This window comes from Armigeres subalbatus, chromosome 1 (assembly GCF_024139115.2).
Source record: "Armigeres subalbatus isolate Guangzhou_Male chromosome 1, GZ_Asu_2, whole genome shotgun sequence".
NCBI classification, from domain to species: domain Eukaryota; kingdom Metazoa; phylum Arthropoda; class Insecta; order Diptera; family Culicidae; genus Armigeres; species Armigeres subalbatus.
The window spans coordinates 289,158,941-289,176,368 of record NC_085139.1 but is presented as its reverse complement, the minus strand read 5'-3'; the positions used below and the strand labels follow the sequence as shown (position 1 = coordinate 289,176,368).

The following is a 17,428-nucleotide window of genomic DNA, read 5'->3' as shown; positions in this document are numbered from 1 at the left end:
GTGCACCTAGAGTGGTAACAAAAAAATATTCAACCACACAGAGTGAATAAAAATTTCTGATCGTACCAGCAATTGCATCCATAATTCCCATGACATCAGTCTTCTTAAGTGCACTAGATGGCTTTCAGTTGGGATTAACAAGTTTGAAGTTCGATGTCATCTGATCCACCGTATTCCACAGAGAACAGACGTTGAAGCTCCACTCGCCATGTTGTGATAAAGTTTTACTGTTCATTTTGAATAAACTTTGGAATGTCGCCGTTCTCCCGTGCATAATCAGCGCTAGCGTCATCATAAAATGCCACTGCGCGCTAGTGTCATTATGCATTCAAAAGCATACCAGCGCCATCATGTTGTCAAAATGAGATTGTGAGTTGCAATGTCTATGTCGATGGCGTTAAGGTTCGGTGTGTTTGTTTACACATGTTTTGAAAGAAATTTTGTTCGAGCCTCCATGTCTGTTCTCTGTGCGTATTCTTCGTTGTCAGTCTCATACGATCACCGGTTGACGGCGAGCATTTTCCGTTTCTTCTTCAATTCTTTGGTTTATTCGTCGGCTTCGTTTGCTTGCAGCCATGACTCGATCTTTTGTCGCCATTCACTGGAAAAATAATTTTCGATTAGCGTTCGAGAACACAAACCATTAGCCGAGCCATTAGCATGATAGCCACAATCTCATTCTGACGTTAGATTTGTTAGTTTCGAAATAGTTCACCCGTACTGTTTATTAGTCACTTACTTCAAAAATTGAAGAAGACTAAAACAGGTGATGGCTAGCTCCGTCGCTCCCAATCCGCTTCGAAGTCCACATTGAGCACCAAACTACCGCCATACGAGGATACAGACTTCCTCTCGCGGCTGCAATTTTCATGACCAGGCGACCGGATCGAGTCCATGAGATTATCTTCATCCTCTTCAGGAAGCACCCGGCTGCTCCTTCTAGGTAGACCATTGCTGGTAAACGATGCTATCCGCCTTCGGGACATAGCTGGGCTGTATCGCATGTCATACTGCAAGGGATCCACTGTTAACTGAATAAGACACTGTAGTTGGTTTGCTATGGAAGGTATACAAAATATCACGCAATGTGTTACAAATAGGGTTACACGAAAAAAATGCGAAACATACATTGCCGTTGTTTGAGAGCTCGCTGTTCCTCCCTTTGTTTCCGTCGGACCCGTGCCAGTTCTTCCTGGATACTGCGCTAATAGTTCTCCTTGACGGTTTAAACGTCCTGAAACATTCATCCATTTTGAGCGTGGCAAAGTCCTCACAGAAGAGGTCGGCCAACTAAAGTAGCATCGTTTCCGATCCTTTCAGCGCTCGTTGTTTCATCAGGATGTTCCATTCCGCGGTCTGTATGTAAAATTTTAAAATGAATTAACAATTCAGTCAAATATACCAACAATTTTCAGCTTACTGTAATAAATGTATCCATTTGATATTTGATTTTCTAGCGTGCACATCTGGCCTGGGAAGACCAGAAGTTCGGGGGTTTCCTTCTCCGCTTGTAGTGCCACAAGATGTATCAGGTTCATACCGGATTTGTTTGCCCGAATATCCGTTAGATTCTGCAGTGAGGACAATTTAACACCGGCAGCATTTCCGACGTGACCACCGGAGTTCAGGAAGTTACCGGCCACTACTATAAATTAAAAGTTTATTCTTCCATACTCAATATTTTCTTTACTATTTATCCCGCTTGAAACACGAGCTGTCACTCCAAAAATGAACTCCAGGAATAAACATGATGTTTCATAAGAACACTTTATGAAAAATTTACACAAGAACGAGTTATAAATTTCATAAGGTAAAGTTATGAATTTTGTGAAGTTTGTTATGTTTTCGATAAGGAACTTATGAAACAGAAATAAAATGAATTTTTGATGTTTCATAAGGCAAAGCTTATGAAAATCAATTTTATTTTTCCGGCAGTGTATGACATCGTGGTGTATCAATTCAAGACAAAATTTTCAAAACGACTTATCTGCTTTTGTAAACAAAGATTCAAACGACGATTTGACAAATCTGATAGCACTCCCACGCAAACCAACGTCACCAATAGGTAGTTGAAGGTTTCCGCTACCTGTTGATGGTGTTGGTTTGCGTGGGAGAGCTATCAGATTCGTCAAATCGTCGTTTGAATCTTTGTTTACAAAAGCAGATAAGTCGTTTTGAAAATTTTGTCTTGAATTATATAATTTGCTATAAACATAGTCATTTGAACTGAGTTTGTGAAGAACATCTCAGTGATGTGAAATACATCAGACTTGATGGTGTAATTTGGAATGAAATATCAACATTCTGAAACACACGAGTCGAACGTGTATTTGTTATGGTTATTCATGGATGTGCATATCATATGGTAGTGTATCAATAATGAATTTGGATGTATACAATGATATTTGAACTGAGGATGTCAAGAACATCGTAGTGATGTGGATTGCACTAGAATTGATGGTGTAAGCTGATTGAAAATATCCATATTCCGAAAAACATGAATCGAACGTGTATTTTTTTATCAGTGTATGTCGAGTTGACATGTTCCGGCCTACCGATAACTTCCGATTTTTATGCAGTCAAGCTACTGATTAATCAAAAAAAAAATGATCTGGCCACCCTGACTCTGAGTTACCGCGGGAAGTTTTGAATAGCACCCACACTTGCAGAAAACCTGAATGCAACTGAACTGAACGAAGAACGAACCGCTGCGAAAACGACTTCAAACAAAACGAAAAGTGTGGTCGCCGAGTGAAGATCGAAGAAATTCCGACGCAAATCGCTTGCAGAAAACACATTTTTTCCGGCTAAATTAAAGTGACCAAACTTCCGGTGCCCGTTTCAGTTTCTATTAAGTTTCGTTGTTTGTTTTTCGGATAGTTTAAAATTTAGAATCACAATGTTCTGGGGTAAGTTTTCTATCTTGTTCGAACGTGTTTCGAAAAAATGTGGTCTCCCGGCGTCTCAAACAAGATGGCTATTTTTGATGAACTAATGGCCTTCGGCGGAAAGTTTTCTAATCTGTTCCTTGTTCCTTCGCAGGACTCGTACTGAAAGCTAACAAAAAATACTCCCAGACGGTGCAGAAGGCATTCCACCTGAGCCAGGCGGTGCTGGACCTCACGAAATGCGGTGACGGCGATGTCCAGGTTATGTTATCGACCGAGGACAGCACTTATCTGCTGTGCGTTTTGGGGAAGAAGATCCCGCAGGTCGCGTTAGATCTGAACTTTGACGAAGGTGACCAGATCAGCCTCAGCACCAAGGGCGAGGGAGTGGTCCATCTGACCGGATATTTGGTGCCCAGCGAGGAGGATTTCTTCGGCGACGATGACGACGAGGAAGCGGATGAGGAACAGGAGGTGGAAGCTTCCCCCGCAAAGGGGAAGGGCAAGGTTAGTTGATGCAGTTTTTACTAAAAGCGTGGCGGATTTGGTATTGTAAATAAATCGAGTAAATGTAGCGAGCCACGTTTTAGTATAGTTCTTTTTTCGGTCGAAAGATTTCAGAATTTTATTTTTGACAGATGCATTTGCTTGCATTGATTCGAACGCATAAATCTATTTGACATTAAAGAATCTCTGTTAAAAAAATTGTATTTTCTCCATCAACAGGAACGTGTTGCCAAGAAAGTAGCTCAGAAGGTGAACGCCAAGGAAGTTCAACTGGCAGCAGATGAAGAGGAGGACGAGATGGACGAGACGTTCGAGCTACCCAAGGATGCTAAAAAGAAGGCCGGTGCTGAGGATGATGAGGAAGACTCGGACGACGATGATGACGATGAAGATGACGAAGACGACGAGGACGAGGAAATGGAAGACAGCAAATTAGAAGCCGAATTGGATAGCGACGACGAAGATGATGATGACGACGATGAGGATGATGACGATGACGACGACGAGGACGATTCCGAAGATGAACAACCCAAAGCTAAGGTTGCCAAGGTGGAAAAGAGTGCCTCCAAGCAGAATGGCGTTGAGAATGGTAAAGCCTCGTCGAAGGAACTGAAGAAGGAAAGCCAACAGCAGGAGTCGAAAACTCGCACACTGCAAGGTGGGCTGGTCGTCGAAGATCTCAAGGTCGGCAACGGCCCAGAAGCCAAGCCCGGTAAAAAGATTGCCGTGTTCTACGAGGGTCGATTGAAGAAAAACAACAAGGTCTTCGATTCCACCAACAAGGGACCCGGTTTCAAGTTTGCGCTGGGTCGCGGTGAAGTCATCAAGGGATGGGACTTGGGAGTGTCCGGCATGAAGGTCGGAGGTAAACGACGACTGACGGTGCCGCACCAGCTGGCGTACGGAACCCGAGGAAGCCCGCCGGTGATCCCACCCAACAGCACGCTGGTCTTCGATGTGGAGCTGAAAAACGTCTTCTAAGCATTTAGCCTCATCCCCTTAATAATTATAACTAATTAAAACACGATAAGGTACAACTACTGATAACTACAACACATGCAAAAGAACCACAAGCAGTCCGTTACAACTCGCCGTCGGTATAATCTTAGCCACTATCAAAAAAGAATGGAAGGGTAAGATTCATTAGTAGGATTAGCAAACTAAACAAAACATTCGCTACAGTAAGAATTGTAAAGTAACGTAAAAGATACAACGCTGTACACAATTGTCCACGTCAACACATTTCTCCAAACACATCAGATTAGGCTTCTTTTTGTTGTAGAAAAGTTGCATCTAATGTGCGTTTGTTCTTCAATTCTTCAAGATCGGATTGTTAGCCAGAGACTATTAACGAAATCATCCAATGATGGGAAAAAGTCAATAAAGTTTGTGTAAAAAATTGTAAATCTTTTTATTGACTGTCCAGCTGTAGTATCCGAAATTGTGTCCGAAGAGGACTATCTGTCTAATGAGCGTTTAGATGATTTCTAGGAACTTTTTTCAAATGGGCGTAACTAGAGTCCCGGTTTAAAGGCTCCCCCCAGACCAACGGAGCAGACACAAAAATGGGGAAGACAGTCTCCAGGGGATGAGCTCTCTGGGGGCCGCTCCGAAACGCGGAGGGTTACTACCCCGAACAAGGGTAGTGGGGCTGGGAAGCTGAACGCCGGCCAGGTACCTCCAAAACCGGGAGGGGAAGGTCCTGGAAAGGTCCGTCCACCCAGGAAAGACGGTGGAAAGGGGTTACGACAGGCTGAGAGCTCTCAACCGCCCCAGATCAGGGAAATACAGGGTGCGTCCTCCTGGACCCTGGTCAAGAACAAGAGAAAACCGAAGACGTCAAGAGCCGAAAAGAAGGCCCAGGCGAATGAGGGTAGGAAGAAGTCTAGGGTAAGCGCCAATCGCTCCAGGGGCGATGCCCTAGTCAACACGGCGGACGAGGCCAAGTACTCGAACGTCTTGAAGGCGATGAGGAGTGACGTCAAGCTCGGTGAACTCGGCACATAAGACGTACCCGGACGGGCGAGATGATCCTCGAGCTGAAGCGGGGCGTCTCGCAAAATGGCGCCGGCTACAAGAAGTTGGCGGAGGAAGTCCTAGGCGAGACGGTCAAGGTGAGGGCACTCACGACGGAGGTGAAAACGGCACTGCGGCGACAGTGTGAAGTGGAGACGCCCACCGCAGCCGTTCGGCTACGGAAAGGTCCGGCAGGGACGCAGGTAGCATTGGTCCGGCTATCTGCAGCGAACGCCTCCAAGGTAGTCAAGCTAGGGAGCGTCAAGGTGGGGTGGTCGGTGTGCCCTGTGGGCATATATGAACAACCCGAAGTTTGCTTCAAGTGCCTGGAACCGGGGAACAAGCAATTGGACTGCAAAGGCCCTGACAGAAGCAAGCTCTGCCGACGCTGCGGATTGGAGGGACATACGGCACAATGCTGCACAAATTTTGTTTGATTTGTTCCAGCAAAGCTGCGAACAGCAAGCACCCTAAGGGGGGTTCGAAGTGACCGGCGTTTAAGCGTGCTGCAAAATCACAGTGCAGGTAACGCAGCTAACCCTAAAGCACTGTGATGCAGCCCAGCAACTGCTGTGTCAGACAGTTGCTGAATGGGGGACGGATATAGCCATCATAGCAGATCCTTACCGGGTACCCGCCAGGAACGGTAATTGGGTCACCGGTGGGTCTAAAATGGCGGTATGGACAACGGGAAAATACCCAGTCCAAGACTTGGTGTTTTCGACACAAGAGGGCTTCGTCATTGGCAAAGTCAACGGGGTCTTCTTTTGCAGCTGCTATGCGCCTCCTCGATGGTCGATCGAGCAGTTCGGTCGTATGCTGGATTGTTTGACGGCTAACTTGATGGGGCGTAGGCCGGTGGTGATAGCGGGGGACTTCAACGCTTGGCCCGTGGAATGGGGTAGCCGATCCACGAATCAACAGAGGCAGATCCTGCTGGAATCACTGGCCATGTTGGATGTGGACTTGGCTAATGTCGGTACCTACAGTACCTACAGCTGGAACGCGGCCGAGTCGATTATCGACGTTACGTTCTGGAGCCCTGGCCAAACGAGTAGTTCGGACTGGAGGGTGGATGAGTACTACAATCACAGCGACCACCAGGCGGTTCGCTACAGTATACGACCAGCATTCAGCGGACGGAAGAAGGGGCGAGGCCTAACCCTCGTATGTGGAAGACATCATACTTCGACGACGAGGTGTTTAAGGAAGCGCTCCGCCGCGAGCACAATACTCTCGGTCTGAGCGGCGAGCAGCTGGTAACAGTACTCTCGCGTGCATGCGATGCCACCATGCCTAGGAAAGTCCACCCTAGGAATGGGAGGCCACCGGCTTACTGGTGGACTCAAGCAATTGCGAACCTGCGCCGCGCCTGCCAACGGACAAGGAGGCGGATGCAGCGAGCACGCACAGAAGAGGAACGTGTTGAACGACGGGTGGTGTTCGCGGCTGCTAGAGCCGCTCTGAAGACTGAGATTAGATCAAGCAAAAAAGCCTGCTTCGAGGGCCTGTGTCAAAGTGCCAACGCGAATCCATGGGTTAAGCCTATAGGGTCGTAATGGCCAAGACACGTGTTGCGATGGCCCCTACAGAGCGGTCTCCAGAGATGCTGGAGAGGATGATCGCTGCTCTTCCCTCGTCACGACCCAAGTCCCTGGCCTCCCTTTGTGGAGCTGTCAGGGGTCAGGGTGGCCGACGAGGGAAGAGTAACTGTGGCGGAACTTGCGGGGATTGCACAGTCCCTTAGTGTAGGTAAGGCGCCAGGACCGGATGGTATTCCGAACCTGGCCATCAAAGCGGCCATTGCTGAGGCTCCCGAGATGTTCAGATCTGTCATGCAGAGATGCCTGGACGAGGGAGTCTTCCCTGAAGCATAAAAAAGGCAGAGCTTGGTCCTATTGCCAAAGGCGGGAAAACCACCGGGGGATCCGTCGGCATATAGACCAATATGCCTGCTTGATACGGCGGAGAAGGTGCTCGAGAAGATCATCCTCAACAGGTTGTTGATACGCACGGAGGGTGCGGATGGTCTATCCAGTAACCAGTTTGGTTTCCGAAAGGGTAAGTCGACCGTAGACGCTATCTTGTCGGTTACCAAATCCGCGGAGATAGCTATCCCGCGTAGGAGGAGGGAGTTCGCTATTGTGCAGTAATGACTCTCGACGTGAGGAATGCTTTCAATAGTGCCAGTTGGGCAGCTATTGCAGATGCGCTCCTGCGTCTTGGAATTCCCGAGTACCTGTACAAGATTCTCGGAAGCTTCTTCCAGAATCGAGTACTGGTATACGACACGGAGGCGGGTCGGAAGTGCGATGACATAACCTCAGGGGTCCCGCAAGGTTCCATACTGGGTCCGGTGTTATGGAACGTCATGTACGACGGTGTCTTGAGGTTGAAGTTCCCGGTGGGCGTGGTAATCGTCGGCTTCGCTTCGATCGGAGAGGTGGAGTTGACTGCAGCCCACTCGATCGCAATTGTGGAGGAGTGGATGAGTTCCAGGAAGTTAAAACTGGCTCACCACAAGACTGAGGTGGTTGTTGTTAACAACCGAAAGTTGGAGCAACAAGCGGTGATAAGGGCAGGCAACTGCGCGGTCACCTCTGAACGCTCCATCAAACTCTTGGGGGTAATGATCGACGATAAGCTCACCTTTGGTAGCCACGTCAATTACGCCTGCAAGCGTGCCTCCACAGCTATAGTGGCATTGTCCCGGATGATGTCCAATAGCTCTGCGGTTTATGCCAGCAAGCGCAAGCTTCTGGCTAGCGTTGCTCTGTCCATACTGAGGTATGGGGGCCAGCTTGGGGCACGGCCCTGCGTATTAACTGCTACAGAACGAAGTTAGAAAGTACGTATAGGCTCATGTGCCTAAGAGTTGCGAGCGCGTACCGTACCGTGTCGCACGATGCACTCTGCGTCATCACCGGTATGATGCCTATTGACATCGTTATCGGTGAAGACATAGAGTGCTTCGAAATGCGCGGCACGAGAGGCATCCGTAGGACTGTCAGGTTGCCCTCAATGGTCAAATGGCAGCGTGCGTGGGACAGTTCCACTAAGGGTAGATGGACACATAGGTTGATACCGGAGATAGGTACGTGGCCTCGCCCCAGTGTCCGGTGTGCGCAGGTTTAGAGGAAACGGTGGAACACGTGTTGTTCGTGTGCCCGCGTTTTCGCTCAATGCGTGACTACATGCTTGCCACATGTGGTCTGGACACTACCCCGGACAACCTAGTCCGGAGGATGTGTAAAGATGAAGTTGGCTGGAACGCCGCTTTATCGGCTATCGTCCAAATCGTCTCGGAGCTACACAGAAAGTGGCGCATGGACTCAAGGATGGCTAGTTCAAGCGCAAATAAGAGGTGGTCAAAGGGATCGGAGTCGGCTTCATGGATCATACCGGTGGTCATGCCCTGTGGTCGAACTCGATCCTTTTATCGAACAAGTGGCCGCGCGAAGAACAACATGGTATCGTCGCTTTCGTGGCGTCGGTCAACCGGGCGGGTTCCGAGCCCGAGGACGGAAAGGGGTCCTCGTCAAGGCTGGGGCAGGCGTAGGCACCGCGTCGGCAAGTCCCTCTGTGTGTTGGCGAATAGACCCTATCGCAGAGAGGTCAATTTGGGGTGCACGCGGCATCATCATTCTTGATACCAGTCGTGCAGAGGGAAGCAGGCGCGAAGTCGACCCTTCCCACCTTCCGAGGACATAGGGCGTGGTAAGGCCACCTGGAAAGCCGGCAATGCGCTGGCCCCCCTTTGAAGCATTACTTTCTGGTTGTACCGAAGGGACGATGGGCTTGGCGGCAATAGAAATGGTTTAGCGGGTCGGGGATGTAGTCCTGCCTCCCTCGTTTGCTGTTGGAGGAGGTCCCTAACCCCGCACTTTCTGGACAACCCAGGATGTCTGTTGAGCAGATTCCCCTTCCATTGCTTAGTAAGAAAAAAAAAAAAACACACACACACAGACATCACCTCAATTCGTCAAGCTGAGTCGATCGCTATATAATACTATGGGTCTCCGGTTCTCCCGATCAATAATGCAGAACAAAATTATAACAAGGAGAGTTATTTATTTCAAAAAATATTGTAACAAAATGGGTTATAAATTTTGCTGATTAGTTGTTAAAATAACAAAAATATATCAAAAATACCTCTATCCATAACACAATTAAAACAGAGGTTGATACCTTCATATCAACATTATAACAAACGTTGATATAATTTTTCTGTACAAAAATCTACTTTCAAGGTAATTGCCTACATCACGGATAGAAATCTGGTTCGCTATCACGACGGATTTCCATCCATAATGTAGGCAATTAACTTTGTTCCAACTATGTATTAATTTCAAGCGGGTTCAAGTTATACTGAAGGTGATTACCTCCGATTTTGTTTCCAATGTCTACAAAAAATGTAGGCAATTATTTTGTGAAAATATTCATAACTAATGTTGTTATAATTTTGATCAAGGATGTTAACGATCATTCAGTAATTTGCTTTCGATCATTTAGTAGTTTGTCAATAACACACTCCAGAAACTGAAGTGTTATTGACAAACGAATGTCGAATCTTTTCCGAAATCTGTTTTCTCTTCGTTGAATATATTGTCTGGCCTTCTAGAAATGAAATCCAATCATCAACGAAACAATTCTAACTCAGAAATTTGGGATATTCATAACAATCATAACATGAATTTGTTGGATTTTCAACAGCTTCAACCGTTTATATCCCGTTTTCGGGCTGCCACAGGCTCTACTGTTTCTAGATATAGACAAATCATTGACAGTGTGATTCTTTCCGATCTTCTTAATAATTTTGTTGACATGTCGATTTACAATCTTACAAACTGTCAATTTTGCTTATAAAAAATTCTGTAGGGAAGCTTATGTTTACGCGAAATTCGAGAAGCGTTGACAATTGGCGCCATTTTGTTGGATTTAAACTGTTTTATCTCTTTTCAAAAAATACAGTTGATTAACAGTGTATTATAATATACGATAAAGCAAACTCCATCGAAATTGACCTATCTATCTGCATAATATCGTTATGTAAAAGTGTCCTCTCAATAAACTGAACAGTCCGTAAATACAACTTTGCCTAATGGTTCGCTATTAGAATTCAACTAATAACGGAGTTAGAGCGCTAGTTGCAGTACCTACCAAAAAAGCCACACTCGCGCGAACCTACTGCCTGCATTTTTCGGGCGCTTGCGTTGTTCGCGAGTACGGGCAGAGCAAAGACAAAAAGCAGGGCAGTATTTTGTTCGGGAGTTAAAATCACGGTCGCGAGTATTTGTGGTTACTTCGAATACAATGGATGAATTTCACTTGAGACAAACACAATAACAATACACAAATGTGTTCTTGCTCGAACATCCGTGATAAACATGTTCCGAGGTTGTTTTATGACATTTTGCAAATTAAGCCGAATGGCTCGCGAAGCTTCACGAACATTTTTCTGGGTTCGTTTTTCTGTTTTCTCTGCGAGTAGTAGGTAGGCAAGAAAAAGGCAAAACAAGTGTTCGCGAGTATTTTGAATTGCCTACTTCTCGTTTTGTGAGCATGGTTCACAGATTTCTAGACCAACATTTGAAAAGGGCGTAACAGCCAAAATTTATTCCTTCTGATTCTTCGTCTACATATAAAGCTTTGTATGTGGACGAAGAATCAGAAGGAATAAATTTTGGCTGTTACGCCCTTTTCAAATGTTGGTCTAGATTTCCACCACTGCCCCAGAGACAAAATTTTCAGAATTTTTTTTTCGGACTCTGAAGTAAAAAAAATGTTCCAAAACCACAGCATCTACCTTTCATTTGAACATGATTCCCTCACGATGTGAGAGGGAGATGCAAAGCCTGCTTAAGTCCCAAAAAGTGAACAAGTACCCCAAAGGAATACGTTGAATCGTTCCGAAAAAGTGAAAGGCCCTCTTATTCGCGGAATCTCCATCCCGGGTTTATATTAGACCAGTGTCGTACCTAGCGCGAAAATATCACACGCTCGTGAAAGTGACCGGTTCATAGTGCGATAGCGTGGTTGAAGATCCACAAGGCAGTGTTGAGAATCAATCCAATATAGACGCACACATCGTTAAGTTGTGAAAATTCGTGATTTGGATTTGTGGGAATCCCTCCTCGTCTAAAAACCAACACGTGAACGGGTCGAGGTCGTGAAAAAGTGTAGAGTGACACGGTGGCCGCGGCAGGCGTCAGAAAGGAGAAGTCCTTATCCCAACGTAAAAATTTCCGCTCGGCTAGGGAAGCTAGATTGACCCCGGGATGAGTCAAACAGGTGAGTTGCATGCTCTACTCGACAAAGTCGAGTCAAGTACGGGACCCTGAAGATGGCCTCACAGTTGAGGTATCTGCAAAGATAACAAAACGTAGTGGAATTAAAAGGAAAGTACTAGACTCGTCTTAGACGGTTGAATATATTCCACTAAAAAGAGCTTAGAATATTTTTTCCCATGACATTATAAAAAATCTGGAAATTTGCAGCAGACGGTCCTCTGCTTTTTGCCTTTCTCGTATACTAAGTATAATAAGTTAATCTAATATACCCTAATCGCAGAAAAAACTACGTTAAAAACAAACATATTCTAGGTTAATCCAAACATAAATTCACTTTGTTCTGGCATCAAAAATAAATCTGTTTGGAACAAACATATTGTTGCATTTGAAGCGAACGAAAACTTTTTATTGAATCAAATGTGCGTTTCAAGTTGTTTTAACCAGCTAAATGTTTGAAGCAAACATAGATATTATTGTTTTGGTTCGACCACTCATAATATTTTCTTATCAATTCTACCAATTTTCATATTCTGGTAGCATTTGACTACCAGATTTCACAATTTCAAACGTTCATATTTCATTTACTTACCTTTCTGTACCTGAAAAACATTCTTATCATTAATTTGGAAGCAAGAAAACATATGCTTTTACTTTTGCTCCTGCTCCTCTGCTGACTTCCGATCGGATCCGATCCGAACTCGAGTTTACACGGAGAAAAAGACAGATAGTTTGAAACAACCATCATGTTGGTTGAAGCTAACATTAACATTATGGTTGTTCCAAACTAGATTTTTGTTGTTTCAAATCCATAATGTAGGTTCAATAGAATTGTATTCTTATTTTGAAACAAACTAAGAATGATGGTTGTAATCAATGATGTTTTGTTTGTTTTGAATATATCATATATGTTGATTCTACACAAAATCGTAGTTTGATATAAACAAAATATAGGTTGTATAGGGTTGTATTAGTTTGTTTAGAAAAATATAATCCTGCTCTCTGTCTAATCACCTCTGCTTATGTACCAGGGAAAAAGGTAAATATTCTCTTACAGTAAGGTCGCTCAATTATCAGTGAAAATTTATCAATTACAGGCGAAATGGTTCTGCAAAGATCAACATGTTCAACAGAATTGCCGTAGTGTGGCTCAGAATACGTATGCTGTTGCCGAGCAGCTGCAGTAAAAGTTGAGTTACAGATCGACTGGTCGAAACAATTAGTTCGTCGGTACCGGAAACAACCTGTTTCATAGCGTTGACCAGGCAATGACTATGTCGCACAAAATCCCCCAAACGGTGATGGAGCAAAAATTGATTAGAGGACCGGAATAGTTCTGAACTTGCGGCAAAAAATGGTAAATGCAATTTATACAAAGCATTCATTCTATCATGTCACTGAATGAATTATATTTAAATGATAAAAGTGTTATTTTTCTGTTACAGGACAATCACTGCTCTTCTGAGTTCATGTAATATGGCGTGCATATGGCAGAAAAACAAAACAAGTAGTTCAACGTCCCCGTTGAGTAGTCGATGCCGATAGTTTTGAATAAATTTTATAAAAGAATATATGTACAACCATGTACATAAACTAAAATTTTATCAATAAATTAGTCTATTCAAAGAAAATAGAAAAAAAAATCGCTAATAATATATTTGTATCAAACAACCAATGCATTTTGATCCAAACTAAATTTTGGTTATTTCAAACTAATATTTTCCAGTTTGAAACAACCAACGTTGTTGTTTATTTCATCGACTGCCAAAAAATAACCATCGTTTTTGGTTGTTTCAAACAATATTTTATTGAATTTGACTACAAAGCAAGGAAACAACCAACATCATGTTCTAGTTTGTTTTAACCAACAATCCTGTTTGATGTAAACTAATTTTATGTTTGTGCAAATATCAACCCAAACATTAGTTTGAAATTAACTTAGATTTGGTTGAAACTACCAATTATTATTCTCCGTGTATGTTTACTTTCGCAAGAGCGAGCGAGGGGCTATCCACTAGTGTATGTATAAAACAAACAAGAATTTAATTTGATTTTAAAAATAATTATGTTTGATTCAAACATATTACCATTTTGGAATATTTTGAAGCAAATGGATGAAATTTGTATCCGTGAAGTAAAGAAAGTAAAGAAAGTTTGAACATAACAAGCACCACCCCCCTACCTAGACTCCAGAGAAAAAATTTCCAGAATTTTTGACGTAGGACTTACGTCTCTCTTTACTATACCGGGTGTCATTTCAAAATTTCTAAATCGGCCGCGTTACGCTGTGTTGAAAGATTTCAAACGTTAATAGCTTTTACCCTAGTGAACAGATTTCTGCAGTTAACCCCTCAATCGACAGCTTTCAAGTATGCCTTTCATATTAATGCTTGATAATATCTGAAATCTTGTTTCAATAGGCCTAAAACTGTTTTCAAAACAAAACATTGAATTCACGAAAACCTATAAATATGGGTACCGCATCATTCTTGCATCATTCCATTACCACGTTCTGATTGGTGCAGACGTCAACGAATGAGCTCACGCTAGGTCTGCTAAGAAGGCATAAAATAGCGCAGCGCGAATTTTTCCTCTCAATCTGACCGAAACAGGCAAAGCAATAACAGCAGCGCATCGTCGGAATTTTTGAACGGTTGGATCATCGTCTCAGCCACGCATTCGCAAGCCTAAGCATTTTTAAGGGCAGAATCGTCAGCATTCTCAGGTGAGCATCATCGGCATTTTCAGCCCGGCATTGTCGGGAAGCCAAAAGTAAGCGCGGCACGGCGGTGTGTGACGATAGAGTGTCGACGACAACACTACTGATTAAGTTTTCTCGGCCGATGGCAGCAGCGGTTAAGCGTTTGGTATTCCTGCAGACATCGATTCATAATGTTTTAAACAATCATAAACTCCCAGTTGAACCGCTCAAGAGGAAATTTATATCTAACATTGTGGATGGATCTTTTCAGAACCACTAATATACTTACTAAAGAGTTTTTCGCAATAGAATCATTTTGAAAATGTAGTACAATCAACTAATTAGAGAGCGTTTGCGTGACAATTTTATTAATTCGCGTTCATGGCGATGAATTGTTACAAAATTCTGTCTTCCTCACTCACGACAAAAGAAAATGCGTTTCTTATTCTAAGATCCTAACGAAAATTTTTGAAATTTCTCCATTAGAATTCCAAAATTGTCACTGTTTTGAGTCTAAATATTTCAATTTAAAATTTGATTTATTTGTTGATGTAAATAGGTAAATAGCTATTGAATTTTGTGTAACATTCAAACGTTGGTATAAAGCTTTTAAATATTCTTGGTTAACGTGATTTTGTGTTTCAGCAAGTATACTCTATTACCACTCTAGCTAATTTGAAGAGTTAACGCAGTAGCGTCGCGGTATCACAAAAGACAAGCAATGTAGTGAAGAGACATTGCGAGGGATGCTTAAACGTATAATTCAATGTGCAGCATAACATGTCGAAATAATGTGCTAGAAATCATCACATGAGCCCATTTTGGAATCATAGTTTAAAAATGAAATGTTGAAAAATGTAATTAAAATTTTCAAAAATTGTAAAATTAGTGTAATATTTGCAATTATCGCACCCCTGGCAATCATATTTAGGCGTTAGTCACCTTTGGTAACCCAAGATGGTGTGAATCTGGGTGCTGCGGATAGAACCGCTTTTCTGCGCTCAAGCGAGTAGAGGGATATTTTGAAATCACTCACACAAACAAAATTATTTTGCAGTTACTCGGCTGTCAAACATTTCCCGCTCTTCGAATTTCTCTTTCCACGCTAAATGAAGGCGCACAAATGCGCTAGACTCTACATGACTTAACGATTGTTTACATACATTCATGCTACAATCAGCTGCTGAATCTCAAGAAATTTCGTAACGAGTGCTTTTTAGTTGCATTCCTACTAATTTTCCACTCGAAATATAATGTGAGAATATTTGTTACAAAGAATACAAAACTCAAAAAAAGTTAATTTTTATTTTTTCACCTAATAATAACAATACTTCTCAATATTAGATCAGAAACGAACATAACCACAATCTTCAATGTTTGGCTCCGGCACAATAGCAAATTTTGGCTTCAGTTTGACAACCAAATCGATTCTATCCGCACCACCCAGGTGTGGATGTGCTGTCTCTTGCCTAATATATGGGGATTCACGAAGTGGACTATATTGTTAATATACTATACTATATACTATATTTGTCACATAATCATTTTTGCTTGGTTGGTCAACGTAAAGGTAGAACCAACAAATGTTTTGCGATGTATTCATCGAAGAGGTGGAACATCGGCTTAAGTTGCAATGCTGTGACGAAGAAATCATTAGCTTTATTGATCAATGTAAAGGTGTAGCCATCAGCTGATTTATAATGGTATTATTCTTCGAAAATGCGGAGCTTCGGCGGATTTCCTATGCTATAGTTCATCTTTTTTTGGCAATTATTGCATTGAAAATATTTCGAATGTCCCATATATAATTATTTTGATAGTGAACTCTTTTATTTATTAGTTATTATTTAGAAAATAATAATTTTGAAATGTTTTGTCATTTTAATTATCCACGACTAGCAGTGAGCAAACGATGGTCAATGGTCTTATTCATCAAAGGGCGGAGCTTCGGCTAGAGTTCTGATATACCTAATGATAAAATCATGGCTCACGCGAGTTTAGTTCCTGCTCAAATTTTATCTTGAGCGGTCGGTAGAGAACCAACATCCTGCGACAGGGACAGGCCTGACAATTAGGGTCTCGCCGACATTTTCCCACCACCACGAACGCAGGTTCGTGGTTGCAAGCAATCCCATTTGATTTTGCCGTGACAGCTGCTCGTGGTTGCAAACAAACCGAGTAAAAGTGTGAGTGAAACGTGCGTGTACGTACACGATCGCTGAAAGCCTAATAGTCATCGTCGCAGCAAGAAAAACCGCAGTAGCCGCGAGATTTATTGACTTCGTTGCTACTCGACGCATCGTCAATGACGCGCACAACGTTAGCTTTCGTCGTGCTATCAAATCGTCATGACGACAGCGAAGAACGAAGACTTCACACCATTATTCTTCAACATTATCAATCAACATTAGATCTAGACCAACATTTGAAAAGGGCGTAACAGCCAAAATTTATTCCTTCTGATTCTGGTATACATATATAGCTATATGTGTAGACGAGGAATCCGTAGAAATAAATTTTGGCTGTTACGCCCTTTTCAAATGTTGGTCTAGAGATGAAAAACCCAGATTTATCCACCTACAGTGAGATTTTGGCCCTTCCTTAGTCATAAGGAAATATTGTCAGACTCCAATATTTAAAACGAGATAAAACAACTGAGCTTCCCACGGCGATTGAACATATAAAGTGACAAATTAATTGCCTACCAAAAGGCGGATTTCATGGGTTGAGTGACAACAAAATGAACGAAAACGCTCTGTACGTCATTCTGCCTATCTATTAGGCGCTCGTCGGATTGAATAGCGATTGTGACATGGTTAGTAACTAGCGTAACGCTGGTAGCATATACATATATTCGTAATTTCCAGAGACCTCGATAATTATTAATCCAGAACTAACTAAAGTAGTCATTGATCTGAACGAAACTTAATAGCGTTCAATAATAACATATATTTCGCCTTATGGATGTCTAATTTTGTAATACTAATCATGTTTAATACCTTAAAAATGAGTGAGATTTTTATGTAAGT

The 17,428-nt window shown here is 43.0% G+C and overlaps 1 protein-coding gene and 1 pseudogene across 1 annotated transcript; one reads left to right on the top strand and one right to left on the bottom strand.

Annotated features, from left to right (window-relative positions):
* Positions 1 to 495: 495 nt before the first annotated feature.
* Positions 496 to 2,347, bottom strand: LOC134219138 (FH2 domain-containing protein 1-like; annotated as a pseudogene).
* Positions 2,348 to 2,714: 367 nt separating this feature from the next.
* Positions 2,715 to 4,801, top strand: LOC134207697 (46 kDa FK506-binding nuclear protein). The gene is made up of 3 exons (XM_062683504.1): positions 2,715 to 2,909; positions 3,043 to 3,395; positions 3,615 to 4,801. The coding sequence occupies exons 1-3, from the start codon at positions 2,900 to 2,902 to the stop codon at positions 4,374 to 4,376; spliced, it is 1,125 nt and encodes a 374-aa protein (XP_062539488.1). The 5' UTR covers positions 2,715 to 2,899; the 3' UTR covers positions 4,377 to 4,801.
* Positions 4,802 to 17,428: the final 12,627 nt, after the last annotated feature.

Bases quoted from the DNA above. Each gene is read 5' to 3' on its own strand.
- LOC134207697 (XM_062683504.1), top strand. The intron at 3,396-3,614 runs GTTAGTTGATGC...CTCCATCAACAG, and splicing joins CCGCAAAGGGGAAGGGCAAG to GAACGTGTTGCCAAGAAAGT.